Genomic DNA, 18,225 nt, shown 5'->3' with positions numbered 1-18,225 from the left:
TAAGGCACCCATCTTTCAGGGGGTTCGCTGTCAGCTGGCAGACACAGTTCTACACGGTCCCTTCCCTAACCTAAGGACATCGCTCTATGCCCGTGAGACAGAAAACAAAATAATGGTTAGAATCGGCAGGGGTCGGGGCGCCTGAGTGGCTCCGTCGGTTAAGCGTCCAACTCTTGATCTCAGTTCAGGTATTGATCTCAGGGCTGTGAGTTCAAACCCCGTGTTAGGCCCTGCACTGAGCATGGAGCCTACTTAAAAAAAAAAAGAATCAGTAGGGGTTCCCCTGAGACCGAAATGCTTTAAGGGAAGACCTTGCTTCGGATCTACCGAAGCATCCTCTGCTGCCTCTGGGAGCAAGGGTCCCCGTAAGTCAGCAGGAAGAAGGAGCGTGAAGAGCAAACCAAGAAATGGCACGGGCTTACCAGGCACTCGGCGCAACGAACACAAAGCCTCGCCATGCAGTCGTCCGCCTCCTCCTGGTCAGTGCTGGAGAAAAAGGACAAACCAGATCTGAACAATGACTGTCCTCGGCACAGTAGAGCAGTTAAGCACGCCGCTGTTGAAGTCAGACAGGTGGCGTTTTAAATTCCAGTTCTGCCACTTACTAGCAGGGTGACTAGGCAGGTGACTTAAGCTCTGGGATAAAAAATAACCACATGTAAAACACGTCCCACAGTGCCTGACACATAGGAAGTGCCCAATAAATAGGGGTTGTTCCCAATCGTTCATTTAGAAATGAATGTATGAGCCACCACGGGTGAGCCATTGTGCTGAGCTGGGGGTACAGGCATAAATAAAACACTGCCCCTTAAAGAGCTCACAATCTCATGGGTGTGAGAAACCTGTTGAAACTTAATGAGTACTTTATGACACGATGTAATAAAATGTTTCAGTCCTTAAGGTCAAACTGCTATGGCAGCAAAAGGAGGGAGTGGCCTACTCTGGGGTGGGGGCGGGGGGGACGACTCAGGGACACTCACGAGAAGGAGACACTTCATCTGGGTCTTGTAGGACAAGGAAGAGTTTTCCAGGCAAACAAGAGAGGGAAGGGGAGGATTCCAAGTGAGAGAAAAGCATGTGGGAGAAAAAAAAAAAAAAGACTTGAGGGTATACAGTGTGTTCAGAGAAGCAAATAAGCTCAATGCAGCTGGTAGGTGGAGTGAAAGAGAAGAAATGTCAGGAAACAATGTGACCTAAGGAGGAGGCTTGTTACATTGTGCTTAGAAATAGACATTTTAGTATTTCTACCAAGAGCTCATTACCTTTTTAGCGGGCCCACAGATTCCTTGGAAAGGGCCCTCTCTCTCCCGTGAAATAATGCACACACATGAACGTGCCCGCACACACACACAGAGAACATTTTAGACCCTCCCCAGGTAAGCGTTCCCTCCCAACGTTAGGAACCCCTGGTATAGACAATGGAGAATGAAAAGGGTTTTCATGCAGACTCTGTCACCTTTTTTTTAGATTTATTCTTAGAGAAAATACTGGATCATGCCTGCTCACTGGCAACATGACGTTTCATAAATGTGATTGGATAATCACAATCCCATTAGCCCCTCAGAGCATCTGCTGACCAAGAACAGATCTTGCTGCTTTAAATCGGTTTTTGCCGTCTAAGGCTATTATTCTTAAGGCCTTCCTCACTGCTTAGGCATTTTCTGTCGGGAGACATCAGCTTGGTGTCGAAACAAGAAGGGAAAAATAACCGACTTGTTGGAATTTCCTGGTAAGTTGGAAGGAATGTGATCTCCTTGGGGATGTATACGCAGAACCATAGCAGAGTCTAATCTGATTTCCAAAGGAGAGAGTAGGACCATACTGTTCACCCCTCTACCTCTCTCTCCAAATTAATATCCACCAGTTTCACCTCCAACCTTCCCTCTGGTACTCCTCGGCAGAACTAAACTTGGCCTGGGAAGAAGGAAAGGCGTGGATTCAGATCTCTGGGTACTGTCCACAAAGCACAGCTCCGAAGAAGAAAGGGACAGGCTGCTCAGGGCTCCAGCCGGACTTACTCATCTGACACCTCAATAGACGACTTCTTGTAGCCAGACTTGTTCCTCTTCTTCAGCCCAGCTGATTTCCTCCCCATCCTCACCAGCAGCAGGACAACCACCACGGCTGAGGGGACGAAGACAAGGACGGAGAGGAGGGCCACAGAGGAGAGCATGATGCCAAACCCTAGACGGGGGGAAAGGGAAGGTGAGAGGGCGGGACGCGCAAAAGGGCCTCCTTTGACATGAGAAAGCTTTTACTTTTGCTCGTGTATTTCTTTTTTTTTTTTTTTTAATGCTTATTTATTTTTGAGACACAGACAGGCAGACAGAGAGGGAGACGCAGAATCGGAAGCGGGCTCTGGGCTCGGAGCTGTCAGCACAGGACCCCACGCGGGGCCCGAACCCACGAACCGCGAGATCGTGACCTGAGCCGAAGTCGGGCGCTCAACCAACTGAGCCACCCAGGTGCTCCTGCTCTTGTATTTCTTCTGATCACAACAGGAATAAATTCGTGGTAGAAGGGGTAGAAAGTACACAAAGGTACAAAAAGAATAAAAACGTAGCCACGGTCCCACTCCCTAGGATTAACGCATTGGTATCTACCCGTCCAGTGCTTTCTTGGAGTATGTGGGTATGGGTCTGCAGGTAGGGAGGAGAGTGCACATTTTTAGAAGTATGGATCATATTTTACAGACTATTTCTAGACCCCTCTTTTAGGTACCATATAATAAATGTTTCTCGGGTCATTAAAAATTCCTTCTGGGTGTTATTTTTTAACGGCAGCATGGTATTCTAGCACACTGAGTCATTTGTTGAACCAGGATTGGAATGCTAGACATTCGAATTGTTTCCAGTTCCTTGAATCTACAAGTTACTTTATGATGATCATCTTTGTACGTAAATCTTCATATTTACGTCTATTTCTTTAAGATAAAATTTTACATGGTATTACTGGATCAAGGGGCACACAGACTCATACTACCAAACTCTCTTCCAAAAACACTATACTACTTTCTACGGCAGCCAGCAGCATGAGCGTGACCAGATCTTTGAAACCTTGAGTTACCATCTTTTTTTTTTTGTTTTTTAATTTTTTGTTTTTAAAGTTTATCTATTTTTGAGACAGAGAAAGACGGAGCATGAACGGGGGAGGGGTAGAGAGAGAGGGAGACACAGAATCGGAAGCAGGCTCCAGGCTCTGAGCCATCAGCCCCGAGCCCGACGCGGGGCTTGAACTCACGGACCGCGAGATCGTGACCTGAGCTGAAGTCGGACGCTTAACCGACTGAGCCACCCAGGCGCCCCTAAACCTTGAGTTACCATCTTAACAAAAGAAAGAAGAGGGGCGCCTGGGTGGCTCAGTCCCTTAAGCATCCGACTTTGACTCAGGTCACAATCTCACAGTTTGTGGGTTCGAGTCCTGCGCTGGGCTCTGTGCTGACGGCTCAGAGCCTGGAACCTGCTTCGGATTCTGTGTCTCTCTCTCTCTCTGCCCCTCCCCAGCTCATGCTCTGTCTCTCAAAAATGAATAAATGTTAAAAAAAAAAACAAAAACTTTTTTTTAAAGAAAGAGACAGAGAAGGGAAAGGAAGGGAGACAGACAGACAGACAGACTTGAGAAAGACCTGTGAAATGATAGGCCATCTATAACGAACCACAATGCCGTTCTGTATCTCTAGGTCTTTGGTTCCAATCCAACTGAGGATTAGAATGGCCACTCAGGAGTCACCAGGGAATAATGTCGAAAAAAAAAAAAAAAGGTCAGTCCTTAACCTACTTTCCTTGGGTTTCACACCAAAAGGAAACCGCTGCCCTTTCCAACATAAAAGAAGTATGCTGCCCCCCTCGTTAGAGGGGGCACCCTTTCAAGACACAGGCAAGAACACGGCCTCACAACTGAGGGTGCAAACGGACTAGGGAAATCAAATGACCTATCTTTCACACAGGGAACAAGCCCCCCTTTACGGAGGGGTTTGCCATGCATCCCACAAGACCTCTGGTCACCTGAAGTTAAAATAAAAGAGATTCACGGGAAAACTAGAACAACAATTGAGTGACAACTGCAGGTTGCAAAGTAAAGATTAAGAAATTCATCCTAAGAGACAATTAGCAAGGCAGAAGCCCCCACTGACTGACTGGCTCACAAAGACAGGTAGTTTAGCTTGTCCCTGACCACCCGGGGAAGCGCCACAGGAGGCACAAAGCCCCGCAGCAGGTTGGCGGCAGTTAGCTTACCCCTCTCTGTGACTGTCAGCTCTGTCACGGGAATGTTATGGTGCACGTCTGGGGGATTCTTCACGGCACAGCTGAATGTCCCATTGTCCTTGAGGGTAGGGTTGCTGATGCTTATAGACGCATCCCCTCTGTACACATCTCCAGCCCAGGAAATTCGATCCCGAAACGTGCCTGCTGTGGTTGGATACTGGAAAGACTGATAATGAAAAATCTAAGAAAAGCAAACACCAGAAGGAAAGAAAGTTCATTTCCAAACTGCAGTGACAATGTAAAGCTCAGTAGGTCCAAAACAAAATACAAATGCATGATGGGTTTTCTCGGTTGGACCTTTTTTTTTTTTTTTTTTTTAATGTTTTGTTCACCTTCATCCTATAGGCTAAAAGACAAGTTAATACGACTTATCAGGAAAAGGCCTGACAAAAGAGTCCCAGAATCCTAACTCTCAAAGCTCTTCCAAATTCTCCCTGAAGTCCTAAGGCAGTACTTCTCAACTGGGTGGTGGCAATTGGGGCCTCCAGGAGACATCTGGCAATGTCTGGAGACATTTTTGGTTGTCACAGGTGGGGAGACTGCCACTGGCATCTAGTGGGTGGAGGTCAAGGGATACTGATAAAAATCCTACAGTGTGCCAGGTAGGCCCCCACAACAAAGAATTATCCAGCGCAAAATGTCATTAGTGCCAAAGCTGAGAAACCCTTCTTTTTTTTTTTTTTATAACATTTTTTTTTTTTTGAGACAGAGAGAGACAGAGCATGAGCAGGGGAGGAGCAGAGAGAGAGGGAGACACAGAATCCAAGGCAGGCTCCAGGCTCTGAGCTGTCGGCACAGAGCCCAACGCAGGGCTCGAACTCACGAACCGTGAGATCATGACCTGAGCCAAATTCCGACGCTTAACCGACTGAGCCACCCAGGCACCCCAGGGAAACCCTACTCTAAAGTCGCAGCTAATTATTTGTATACTACCTTATGGTTTGCAAATGATTCCCATAGATTTACTCACTTGAGTGTCATAACAACGGTGAACTCTCCATGGGGTTGGTACAACTATTCCAAATTCATAGAAAGGGAAACAAGTCCAAAAACTAAGCGAGCTACTCAAAGGCACACAGCTTGTAAGTGGGCAAGGGAAGGTACTTGTTCATTCTCAAATATTCTCTTATGATATAGTCAAGCGTCTCTCAAGTTATCTTGGCCATTATTACAAACCAATCGCAAGTCAAATACGTGATCAGTACTCAATGAATGTCTGTTGAATCAAAATGACGTTGCTTCAGATCAATTATCAGACACTTTGTCACCAAAAGCACCTCAGTATATGTCTGGTGGTGGGCCAGGCAAGTACTACAATACAATATGATCTTTCCCTCTTATGCAACGTTTCAAGGCCTTCCTCTTTATCTGTTTACTTGGTACCTTCCCATTTGCAAGCACTCAATTGCCCAATTTTGAAGAGCAACTTCCCGGAGAAGATGCTGAATCACTTCTCAGTTCCATTATTCATGTATCCATTCGACAAATATTTACGGCACCCCTACTACGCGCTAGGCACTGGGTTAAGCAAAAGGATATAGTGAGAGCCAAACAGGCATAGTCAGTCCCTGCTGTCATGAATCTTCCGGTCTAAGGGGGAAATTCAGATAGGAAGAAATAATAACGTATGTGATGAGCACCATGAGACAGGAGGGAGGGAGGGAGCACCCAGCTGGCTCGGTCGGTGGATCAGCGACTCTTGATCTCGAGCCCCACTTTGGGTGTAGAGATTACTTAAAAATCAAATCTTGAAAACAAACAAACAAAGAGGGAGGTGAAGAATGCCGACCACTGATCATCAGCATCTCTGTAAAAGGGCTTGAAGCTCCTGACAAAACAAATCCTGCTGTGTATCTCTGAGATTAACCCAACCTGTAAGTTCCACGTTAAACTGGTGACTCTCTAATACTCGCTAACCGATTACTCAGACAGAATCCTGACTGACTTGGCCTGGACTGCGACATCAGGTAACGGGGCTTTAAAAGTCCACTGATTCCAGGGGGCGCCTGGTGGCTCAGTCGTTTGAGCGGCTGACTTCGACTCAGGTCAGGATCTCACGGTTCGTGAGTTCCAGCCCCGCGTCGGGCTCTGTGCCGACAGCTCAGAGCCTGGAGCCTGCTTCAGATTCTATGTCTCCCTCCCTCTCTGCCCCTCCCCCACTAGCACTTTGTCTCTCTCAAATAAATAAATAAGCTTTTTTAATCAATAAATAAAGGTCCGCTGATTCCAATGCAGGTGAGCTTGCTGGCTTTCTAATCAATCTCCCAGAAAAAAAACAGCACCATATGAGAACTGCTATTTGCATTGAAGGTTTCTGACCCAAGAAGATTCCCACTGCTTGCCCTGTCCTGCTTTTGGCCAAGGAGGCAGAGCCAAATAAGGCCAGCTATAGTTTTCTGATAACTCAAAACAAAATGAACTGTTTTAAGGAAGAAAGACCAGGAATAGCTTCCTTCACTGCAGCCCCCTACCTGGTTCCAAGCTCTGTGGCTCTCAATAATGGGTCCTAAAGCAAAACCCAAACCTTATATGTTAAGATCAAAGAGAAAGTTTCCCAGGGAAGAACGCAGTATAAACAAACTAGGGATACTTTAGAAAATACAGCTATGACATTTACATCCTCGATATAGCATCTATCCTGAACAAAGGATGCTGCTGGAAGCATAAAGAGAAAGGGTTTTTTAATAGCACTGCAATCTCCAATTAGACATCAACAATGGGATCTGGGCCATAAATGTGTGTTATATGTGTGTATAAAGTATATTGCTTCTAACGTTGCAAGGCCATCTGTCACCAACAGCATCTGTCATCAACACGAGGTGCCACCATCCCCTCTGAAGGGAACTATATAAATCAGTGCAGATGTTTACATGCTAGGACACGGTGCCAAGATAAATCTACTGAGTACAGATACGCAAACAGATACACCCATGGAGACAACCTCATGCCACAGGAAATGAGCAGCTTTATGAGACAGGATGTCTATGACTGGGACCGATAGAATTTTTTCTAGCCAGCAGTCCTGGAGATACTCGTGGTAGTACTTGGAATCTGAAAATAAGCTAGGAAAACATGCAAAAAGAAACAACAAACGGGAAACAAAAGTGAACCACATTTCCTCTGAGTTTCTGGCAATTTTTTTTTCCTATATAGCGTATTTACAAAATCCTCCCATAAAAAAAAAGCCGTATGTGACCAAATGGATGCCATATAGGACAGAAGCTTATCTTTGATTCTAAGATGAGAAGGTCTAAGGGGGGCCTGGGACTTGGAGTAAAAGGACTCCAGAGCTGTGGGCCACAGAAGACTCAAAGAAGTTTCCTCAAGAGGAAATACTCACGGATTCAGTACGACTGCTGCTGGGGGCTCGGTACGTCCAGTCTATGGTGAGTTTGTCAGTGATAGATGAAGTCGACCTGAAGGTGCATTTCAACTTGATCTTCTCTCCAACATAACCCCGGACATGCGCATCCGCTTTAATCTCCAAGGAAAGGGCGATGTAAACACCTAATCAGAGCAAAGCCCAAACATTTAAAAGGTATGCAGCTGGGCGGGATATACAGATGTGAGTGAACAGTGCGCAGACACTATCATTTTCAGGGCTCTCGGAGTAACAAATATCTTGTCAGGCAGGCCCAAAAGGACAAGGAGCAGATATCTGCGTTAACCAAGGAGAGTGTTTTTGTCCGTTTACGATATTCAGTCACAGCACGAATGCTTGGGTAAAAATCTGAAACCTAAACACCATCTAAAACCTAAAAAATCTAAAACACCAGCATCTTTCCAAAGACAGACTGTGGTCAAATGAAGTACAAACAAGTAGGTCTGCCCACAGCAGCTGAAAGGCAACGCCACTCACTCCCCCTCGACACACACACATCCGCCCCACCCCCACTCCCCGCCAGGAATTATGGCAGCTGTTGTGGTCGAAGGGACTTATCCCCAAGTACAGCACAGTTGTAACCCAAAGCTACCGCTGTCTCAACCACCAGCAAAATGAGAACAGGAAACAAGAATAGGGCATTTTGTTTCAAAGAATTTTAGAAAGCTGCTCCAAGGTTCGATCTGGTTGTATTTTATTCTTCCCTCTGGTTAATGAATCCCACATCCATTAAACGTAAATCATGGGGGAAGAAAACAGAACAATTTAATGCATTCTGAAACGTAAAAATAAAAGGGCACCTGGATGGCTCAGTCGGGTAAGCGTCTGACTTGGGCTCAGGTCATGATCTCACTCTTCATGAGTTGGAGCCCCCCGTGTTGGGCTCTGTGCCGACAGCTCAGAGCCTGGAGCCTGCTTCGGAGTCTGTGTCTCCCTCTGTCTCTGCCCCTCCCCCATTCGCCCTCAGTCTCTCTCTGACCCTCAAGAATGAATAAACATTTAAAAAAAAAAACACCAAGATTGTAAAATGTAAAAATAAGATATCGTTTCTAAACCCTCCAGAGATTGAACTCTTGCCAAAACTGGCTCAGATATCCAAATCTGGCATCCCAGTTCCCCCAGGAAGAGCTTCCGCTTTCCTCTGACCAATCCCCTCCGCGTTCAGAGAACGCAGAGGAGAAGTTTATCTTCCACCAGGGAGTCATTTTTTAGGAAAGTCACCCGCACTTTGTTTTCACTGCTTCCTCCTCCACTGCAACAAGCCATGATTCTTTCGGCAGGCCAAAGGCGAACAGAGCAGCAAGGTTTCAGAAGAGCGCAAACCCACACACCAATCTGAAAACCAGCAGGCCCTCCGGTCGAGGCAAACCCCAGCTGAATTACTTGCTGGCCCTGTGGTCTTAGCAAGTTACGTTAGTCTTCAGTTTCTCACCCTGGTGGGCATGAGAACAACAGCGCTGGCCTCAGTAGGTCACTGTGAGGAATAAATGAGTGAAAATAGGTGTAACACTGGAAAGCCTGCCTACCCCAGTGCATGTTAGATGGCTTCAACCTTATGATGGCCACCTCTTCAGTCCTGCCTACACTCTCTCAACCCTGCCCGTCACAGACCCAGCTATGAGTCATCAACGCCTTCACCTCTGTCTGCTTTGAATGATTTTTCTTGCTCTTCTCAAGATAATCTAGTCTGTGCGCATTCCTCTTAAAAGGAGGAGACCAAGGCTGAGCTCACAACTCGAATGAGATCTGACCCATCTCAAAGATAAGGATTTACTTCTGTTTCCTCCATCGCATCCACTCTGGCTTTGCCATGCTAGATCTGTCGTTCCTTCTATGACTTTGCAAATGATGTTCCTCTGCCCCAAAAGCCTTCATCCCTCAGCCCCTACTCTCTCCTAGGCCCTCACTCCCGATCCACCTTACTCATGACTCAAGAACAAGCTCAAAAGCTGGGAGCTGGAGGGGCACCTCAGTCAGTTGAGCATCCAACCTCGGCTCAGGTCATGATCTCACGGTCCGCGGGTTCGAGCCCCGCGTCGGGCTCTGGGCTGACAGCTCCGAGCCTGGAGCCTGCTTCGGATTCTGTGTCTCCCTCTCTCCCTGCCCCTCCCCCACTCGCGCTCTGTCTCCCTTTGTCTCTCAAAAATAAATAAATGTAAAAAAGAATTTTTTTTTTTAACTGGGAGCTGAAAATGGATGGAAAATCTACACTCTCCCCATACTACTCCTTTATCCTAAAACGTAAGTACAGTCGAGAGATTTGAAAGCACGGATTTAGAATTAGATAGGCCTGGACCTCCGTTCTAGCCCAGCTACTTTCTAGCTGGAAGATTTGGATCACAGTTGCCTAACCTACTCGAGCTTCAGTCTCCTCACTTGGTAAACGGAAGAGCGACAAGGCCTACTTCCTTGGATCACTGCTAGGATCTAGTAAGGTTAAATAAGATAACACAAAAATGCTTAGCATAGCGTCTGAAATAGAGTCTTTCAATAAATGTTAGCCGTTGTCGTTAAATGAACACCACAAACATTCAAAAACCTTCAATAATTCCTCCTTGAGCCGTAGAATAAAATCCAAACAGTGAACAGCCTGGCCCCAAACTTCTGCTACTCCACCCACTTACCCATCCCGTCCATCCCCTCCACCACGCCCAGAATAGCCACCATTTCCCAAATTTACGAGGTCCTTTCACGCCACTGTGCCTCTCTTCGAATGCGGCATTGTCTGGAAGGCTCTCCCCATTCCTACCAATCCTGCCTGCGTGTACCTCCCCCATGGTGCTCACACACCTTCAAGACCCTGTCCAAATAGCGGCCCCCTCTGTGATGCCTTCCCAGATTCCTCTGGGTGCAGTTGACTGCTCTTTCTTCACTGTTTTCATAACAAATAATACATAATGCTCCTCAGGTACATATACTGTTGATTGCCCTCAATTTAGAAAGACTATTTCCCCTGTTCGTGAGCACCTTGAAGGCAAAAATTCAGAGGCAAGGGAGCAGACGCAGACTGAGAGAAAGAGGTGGACAGGTCACCAGAAATTCTCGTATAGGAACCAAGTGTGCTCATTAGTCACGCGGTCTCTTCCGCTCCCCCTTTTTTACGGTATTTCCAACAGGCTTAAGTCCTCTACACCCTTCTCTTTCCAGTGCACCCATTCAGGAAAAGCTCAGCCCGAGATGACCTCCTCGGCTGTGGCTGGTGTGCGGTAAAGGAGAAAAATGACACAACTGCACAGATAGTTACCATGAGAAATTCATGGATTCCACCCATAGCTGAGCCCTTAACGAAGCAGCCTTGATCAGCAGCTCTTTCGGATTCCTCAAACCTTTGCCATTTTCACCATCCTCTATGCAACCTCCAAATCCCTCTTTCTCAGAAGAAAACGTTTCCTCTTACTTTTTTCAAGAAATGTGAGGCTTCACAAACTGCCCAGCCACGCATTTTCCTGCAGCTACACCCACCCATACTTTCAGTCTCAAAGGGTGTGGTATCCCTTTTCCTATGCAAGGCCATCCTCTTTGGTCCTGCCTTGGAGCCCTCCCCTCCAAGCCCTGCTTCAGCAGAAAAACCCTCTCTCTCTACTATCTTCAACCTCTTCCTTTCCGGAGGGCCCTCTCCCCCCTCAGCCTCTTCGTTTCAACACAGAGAAGTCTCTCCCATCCTTAAAAATGGGTAGACAAATAACAATAAAACAAGATAATAATGATCTTCCCTTAACCCCATGATACTATGTGTTACCAGCTACTGCCCTCTCTTTCGTTTCTAAGCCAAGTTTGTGAAAGAGCAGTATACACCTGGCATCTCCATTTCCCCCCTTCCCATTCACTTCTGGAACCCTATAGCACAATCCAGACTCCACTACCATTTCTGGTAAAGAGCATCATGTCCTAAAACTGGAAAAACCCCAATAGGTGTCCTTCTATCCTGATTTTATTGGATCTCTCTAAAGCAGTGACTGCTTGCTCCTAGACCTTCTCCATCCCAAGGCTTTCTTGACAATACACTTATTCACTCACTCACTCTTCAAACATATAGTAATTGAGCATCCATTTGTGTGCCACCCTCTGAGCCTGGAATTAAACATGAGCAAAATAAATATGCTCCCTATTTTGGAGCTTAAAATACATCAAAAGTTCAACATTATCAATCAAATCAATCATAAAGACAAACGTGTAATTACAAAACCTGGCAAGTACTCTGAAGCAAAGACCAAGAGAGTAGCAGAAATGCACCTATTACAGTAGGGGAGCAGGGAGTGGTTAATGAAAGCTTCCCCGAAAAAGTTGCCTTTTGAGTTGAGCTCTGAAGGAAGGGTGACAAAGTGAGGAGAGGGAGAGCATTCCCGGTAGAGAATACAACATATGCAAAGGTCCTGTGCCAAGTAGGAGCACAGGCAGCCAAGGAACCGAAAGGAAGGCAAACAGCATGAGAGAAAGGGAGATGTGGATGGGTGGTAAGCAGGTCATACAGAACCTTAAAGATTTGGGTCCTTATTCTCAGAGTAGTGGGAAGCCAAGGAAAACAGTTAAATGTGGGACTGAGTGAAAAAAGACATGATGAGGTTTTCATTTTTAAAAGATCACTCTAGGGAAGACACTGAGGAGGAGTCAAGAGTAAATCTAAGATTACTTAGAAAACTACTCCAATAGCCAAGTGAAAAATAAAGCTTGAACTAAGTTGGTGGTAGTGGACATGGAAAGACCCAGGAAGACCATACTTACAAAGTAAAATCAGTAAGGATTGGTGGCAGACTGGTTGTGGAATGTTAGGGAAACAGAGTATCAAGGACGGTTCCCAGGTTTCTGACTTGGTGATACCATTCACTGACACAGGAAAGACAAGAGAAGGGAAGGGGAGAAAGCGTTAGCCTGATTTCGGTAAGTTTAATGGGCCTTTGAGATAGCCAAGAGAAAATGTCAGTGGACAGTTGGTGTAGGGTAAGGGTCAGCAAACTATGGCCCGCTGGCCAAATCTAACGTACGATGACTCTTTGTAAATAAAGTTTTATTAGAACACAGCCACATTTATTCATTTAGATATTGTCTAGGGCTGCTTTTGCGCTACTCAAGCCGAGGTGAGCAGTTGCAACAGAGACCTATGGCCCACAAAGCCTCAAATATTTATCCTCTATCCTTTTACAAAAGTTTGCCGGCCCTGGTTTAGAGCAAAGAAGAAATATGTGAGTTACAGTTATAAGCCAGAATCTCCTTAATGTCCCTCCAGCCCTCCAGCCAACACTCCACACTGATTGTGTCACACACACACACACACACACACACACACACACACACGCATTCCACATGTGATTTAAGTTAACCCAAAGTATACATCTCAAAAAATTTGCTGGAAAGTTATTTAAAGACTCTATGCCTTATTAATGTTCCTCTCTCTGTCTGGAATTTACTTACTCCCTATCTCTAACTACTACTTCTCCTTCTCCTCCTCCTCCTTCTTTTTTTAAGTTTATTTATTTGGGGCTGGGGGGGGGGGGAGAGAGAGAGAGAGAGGGAGAGGGAGAGGGAGAGAGAGAGAGAGAGAGAGAGAGAGAGAATCATCAGGGGAGGGGCAGGGAAGCGGGGGAGGGGGAGTGCGGACAAAGGATCAGAAGCAGGCTCCGCACTGACAGCACAGAGGGCTCAAACTCAGGAACCATGAGATCATGACCTGAGCCAAAGTTGGATGCTTAACCCACTGAGCCACCCAGGTGCCCCTCAACTTCTTTCAAGATTGAACTTCGGTGGCACATCCAGGAAGTCTTCCCTGTATCCTCATGGCTGATTAAGGGCATCTCTTCTGTGCTCCCACAGTTTCTTGCACATTTCTCTCGTAATACCAGATTCTAAAATTATCTATTGGCTTGTCTGTCTTCTCCAATAGAGGCTGAGCTCATCAAAACAGAACCTAGGGCACTGTGGATGCTCAGTAATATTCAACTGAACCAAACCAACAGAGTTTCCTTTTTATGAAACAAAAATTCTTGCCAAACAAGCATAAAACCTACAAGTTCTGGGCAAGTTTTGGTTACTGAATTAGAGGAAGTACCCCATTAATAAGTCTACCTAACAACCAATTTCTTGTTAATATATCTTAACTCCGTGTTCATTAGCATGATTTCACCACAAAGTTATCAATATGTAAAGTCACTTTACTGAAATCTAAAAATTGGATAAGTGGGTCTTAAGTATATAGAGAAAAGTAAGATCCATGGATGAACTAAACTAATGTACCTGTCTCTCCCTTTCAGGGAGAAGGGATAATGACCGGAAGGAAGTATAAGGAAGGCTTCTGGAGTACCAGTGACACTTTAAACCCTGACTTAGGTGCCAGTTACCCAGGTATGTTTCGTTTCTAAAAATTAGTTTCTAAAAATTTAGTTTCTAAAAATTAAAAGTATGTTACAATCAATAGATGTAAAATAATTTGTCTACTCTACCCAAAAGAAAAAAATAAATAAAATAAAATAACTAATCCACTGTTACATTCATTCAGAAATTTTCATCCTAAACCCAATGTATTTAGGGATATTTATATTTTCTCCTGAGTAAAAAAGCATTCTTGTCAAGTCAAAATAGCCAACAATAGAAATATAACCATTAACAAGTTTTTTTTTTTTTTAATCTGGGAGGAAAACAAGAATATCACACTGAAACATATGTAATTTTATGCACAGAAGGAAAGAAAAGAATATGACAAAACAAGACTCCAAGTTTTACACACTCAATTTCCCAGAATACAAAGCTGTCAACGTTTGTTTCATAAAAGTGCACACTTATATGGAGAAAAGTGTAAGAACCCTAGGCTGCCTAAACTATCGTTTCCATGTACTTGACAACTGATATAACGGGACTATGTTTACAAATTGGAGAATTCAAACAAGCTAATCATTTAATGGGTCCTATCTTTGAAGGGGAAAAGCAGATAAACACTGGTGTGAAACAGATTCCAAAAAATGGGTGAACTTTGAAAACATGCTAAGTGAAAAAACCTAGCCACAAAGGAATATATATTGTATGATTCTATTTATGTGAGATGTCCAGAATAGGCAAATCATAGCAATAGAAAGTAGATTGGTGTCTGCCCCGGGGCGGGGGAAGGGAGGAATGGGGAGTGACTTAATGCATATGGAGTTTCTCTTTGGGGTGATGAAAACATTCTAAAGTTGATTATGGTGGTGATTGCACAAGTCTGTGAACACCCTAAAAAACACTCAATTGGACCTTTTAAATGGGTAAATTGTATGGCATGTGAATTCTATCTGAATAAAGCTATGTTGAGCTTATTTATTTTGAGAGACAGCGAGAGACAGAGTGTGGAGGGGCAGAGAGGAAGAGAGAGAGAATCCCAAGCAGGCCCCATGTGGAGCCCCCACACGGGGGCTCAAACCCACGAACCAAACCAAGAGATCATGGCCTGAGCCAAAGTCAGCTCTAAAAACAAAAGACAGGGACACCTGGATGGCTCAGTCAGTTAAGCATCTGACTCTTGGTTTCAGCTCAGGTCATGATCTCAGTGTTCAGGGGTTCCCGGGGCTCTGGGCTAACAGGGCAGAGACTGCTTGGGATTCTCTGTCTCCCTCTCTCTCTCTGCCCATCCCCTGCTTTCTCTCTCTCTCAAAAGTAAATAAATAAACATTAAAAAATAAAATAAAAGACAAAGATAAATCAATTCAACTACATACAGGTCACAAACTTTTAAGTTTGAATTATTTGGTCTGCTATAATTGATGGATGCTTTTCTATGTGAAATGACATCAAGTTTACGAAACCACTCATCATTTCTAGATTTTTTTTTTCTCAATAGGACAACTTCTGAATATCTGGGGGATGGGGAGAGATGAAACTAGGATTACAGTAGGTCAGTCTACATATTATATTGCAAAATAATTTAGCTGAAAAACTGGACACCTGTGATGACACAGAGAGCTGGGAGGGACCAAGGAGTGTGCTGGCAACCTGGATATTAGTCACCAAATAAATAAAAACTTCCTGGCCTTACATGCTAAGATTTAGAACAACTGATGTCTTTATGTTAAAGCCCCCCTTCAGAAATTCCCTCTTAACCACAGGGAAATTTTATGAAATTAACAATTCACTCTGATCTATTAACATACGACTTCCTGAGAAGACACACACACACACACACACACACACACACACACAAATGCAGGACATAATGGCACCCTAAAACGAAGGCAATTAGGTCGGGCTGAAATTTATGCAATTTGAAAATTGCATCAAAGCAAAATGTATCCAAATCCTTAGAACGCGCCATAGCGTGAATACTGCACTTCTGATATTGGTTAATAGATTAAAATGTTAACAGAAAAGGTACGCCCTTTCTTGTAGTTTAAAAATGTCGTTAAAATGCTCCAGCAGTGGCTTTTCCTCAACCAAAGACTCTCCAGCGTTAACGAAATCACAGCACATCCCTTCTGTGACCAATACCCATTTTACTTCCTAGTCCCTGACAACCACCTACAAAAAACAAACGTACCAACAGTTACTGAGCCAAACTACTGAGCACTAGAACTGCCCCATCCTAATCAGGGCACACAGCCCACAAAACCACAGCAGGGTCAACCGCTGATAAGTCATCACAGGATAGGACCGGGTGCCCCCGAAGCCAGAGCCCTCCGTGGTTCTAGCAAGTCGTGCCAGCACCACAATACAAAGCGAGTCACGCAAAGGGTCCGTTGTCCCCAGCGCTCAGGAAAAGCACTGACAGGCTGCTCAGTGGGTGGCGAATACTGGAAGAGAGCAGCCTCCCCACACCCTCACATTTCCTGCATTGCTAGAAGCCATGTGGGGGCTTTCCTGAGACCCCCCCCACACACACCGGAACCGGAAAACCGACCATCTTCCCTAACCCCCTCGGCCGGAAGTTGGGGGAACCAGCCGGCGCACTCACCCTGGAAGAGCAGGACGCCCAGCAGTGGGAGCAGAGCGCAGCCACGGCCTCCACCCGCTCCGCTCTGCTGCATCCCGACAGCTCTCTGGATGCTTGCACACCTTGTTTACAGCTGCCGGTAACCACACAGGTGATACCGGAAGTGACGTCAGGGCGGGAGGTCTCGAGAACGCTTCAAATGGCGATTCGAGGTTGCCATAGGAACGTGGCATCTTTCCAGGGCCACACCTGAAACTTGCCCCGACAAGCGATTCTTTTAAGTTTCGAGTAAGAATTAATTACTCCCTGTTGCTTGACGGTGAAGTAAGCCACCGACTTTGGAAAGATTACAATTTATTTGTGTGGGATTCTGCAGTACTAAATAGTCTCGATTCTGCGACTCTCTTCCAGAGGTCTTTAAATAGGTTTCTAGAGTTTTGGTTAGGAGAGATCTAAGAGATCGTACAGCATCAGTCAATAAATATGTATTAGGCCTTCATGATAAATGTGTAGCTCAAGTGTCTTTAGTGCCTGGGTTTTTGTGTGTTGCTGTTCAGCAGCCAGCTAAGTGCCTACGTAAATTGGGTGTTTATTAAACTGCCGTTCACAGTGGCAATGATGAAATCAGTACAACATGTAATAGAGGGGGAAAGGAGCTAGATTTATGTATCTTTGGGTGGGAAAAGTGAGAAAGTAATGTTTTCACCGTGCTGGAAGCTACGCGATGGTGTCACATTCTTCTAAGAGACGGGATGGTACCCTGCTACAATTGTTGGTCAACGTATTCTCCTGGAATCTGCGTGTTTAATGAAATCAAGAGAAGAACAAAAGTCCACGTTTCAGCTTTTGGGAAGGCTTAATAACTTTTCATTTTTCAGTTCCCATTCCGTTACTAGATGTGAAAGCTAGTGGTTTTCTCTATTAAAAACGTGATGTTAGAGTACCAAACAGAACATGATACCCTTCCTAAGAAAGAGTACCCAGACTAAGTAGTTTGTTGTGCCCAATTCCCAATTATCCGAAGCAATGTAGAATTCTTTATCCAGTATAAACATTTATTTATCCAGTATAAACTAATTTCACCCATTATTGACTTCCAGGCTCTAAGAAAATTTCTCAGTAATGATAAAGTACATAACCATGTGTTTTTGAGTACTTGCTTTGTAAACTTTTTAGATTTGTATGTAAGCAAATTATACAATTGATAATTCTTTACTACTAAAGGTTATTTACATATGTGTTTAGGCACAATAAAAAATAAATTACCATACAAAAGTTCTCTTTAGGAAAAAGATACTGAACAATAGGGTCATATTAACCCCTGAATATTTAGCCAAGACACAAGCTACAAGTTTTGCTGAAAAGATTTTCCATGAGGTTTTAACTACTTCATTACACTTTTGGGACACCACTCAGGCCATCTGTTTGAAAAAATATTGTTATTTTCAAAGGTTGAATTATGGAGAAAAGTAGAAAATGTAATTTAAAAGTAATATAGACCTGAAAGCCAACTTTTAGTTTGGGGGCACCTGGGTGGCTCAGTCGCTTAAGCATCTGACTTCAGCTCAGGTCATGATCTCATAATTCCTAAGTTCAGGCCCCACATCACGCTGCACTGACAGCGTGGGCCCTGCTTCGAATCCTGTCTCCCCTCTCTCTCTGCCCCTCCCCCGCTAGCTTGTACTCTCTCT

General features: G+C 44.8%; 1 protein-coding gene across 4 annotated transcripts in view; it reads right to left on the bottom strand.

The window, feature by feature from the left end:
* Positions 1-17,416, bottom strand: part of MPZL3 (myelin protein zero like 3) — a 23,704-nt gene extending 6,288 nt beyond the window's left edge. The window contains exons 1-5 of one of the 4 annotated variants that reach the window (XM_049612655.1): positions 16,556-17,416; positions 7,606-7,772; positions 4,236-4,446; positions 2,019-2,184; positions 423-486 (exon numbers count right to left, since the gene is read on the bottom strand). In XM_049612655.1, coding sequence (XP_049468612.1) covers positions 423-486; positions 2,019-2,184; positions 4,236-4,446; positions 7,606-7,772; positions 16,556-16,628 — 681 coding nt within the window. In that variant the 5' untranslated portion in view covers positions 16,629-17,416. The other 3 variants (XM_049612659.1, XM_049612669.1, XM_049612678.1) reach the window with 3 other exon arrangements.
* Between the last annotated feature and the right edge of the window lie 809 nt (positions 17,417-18,225).

This window comes from Panthera uncia, chromosome D1 (genome assembly GCF_023721935.1).
Source record: "Panthera uncia isolate 11264 chromosome D1, Puncia_PCG_1.0, whole genome shotgun sequence".
Lineage (NCBI taxonomy): Eukaryota > Metazoa > Chordata > Mammalia > Carnivora > Felidae > Panthera > Panthera uncia.
The sequence above is the reverse complement of the archived record's forward strand: the minus strand, read 5'-3'. Positions and strand labels throughout refer to the sequence as shown.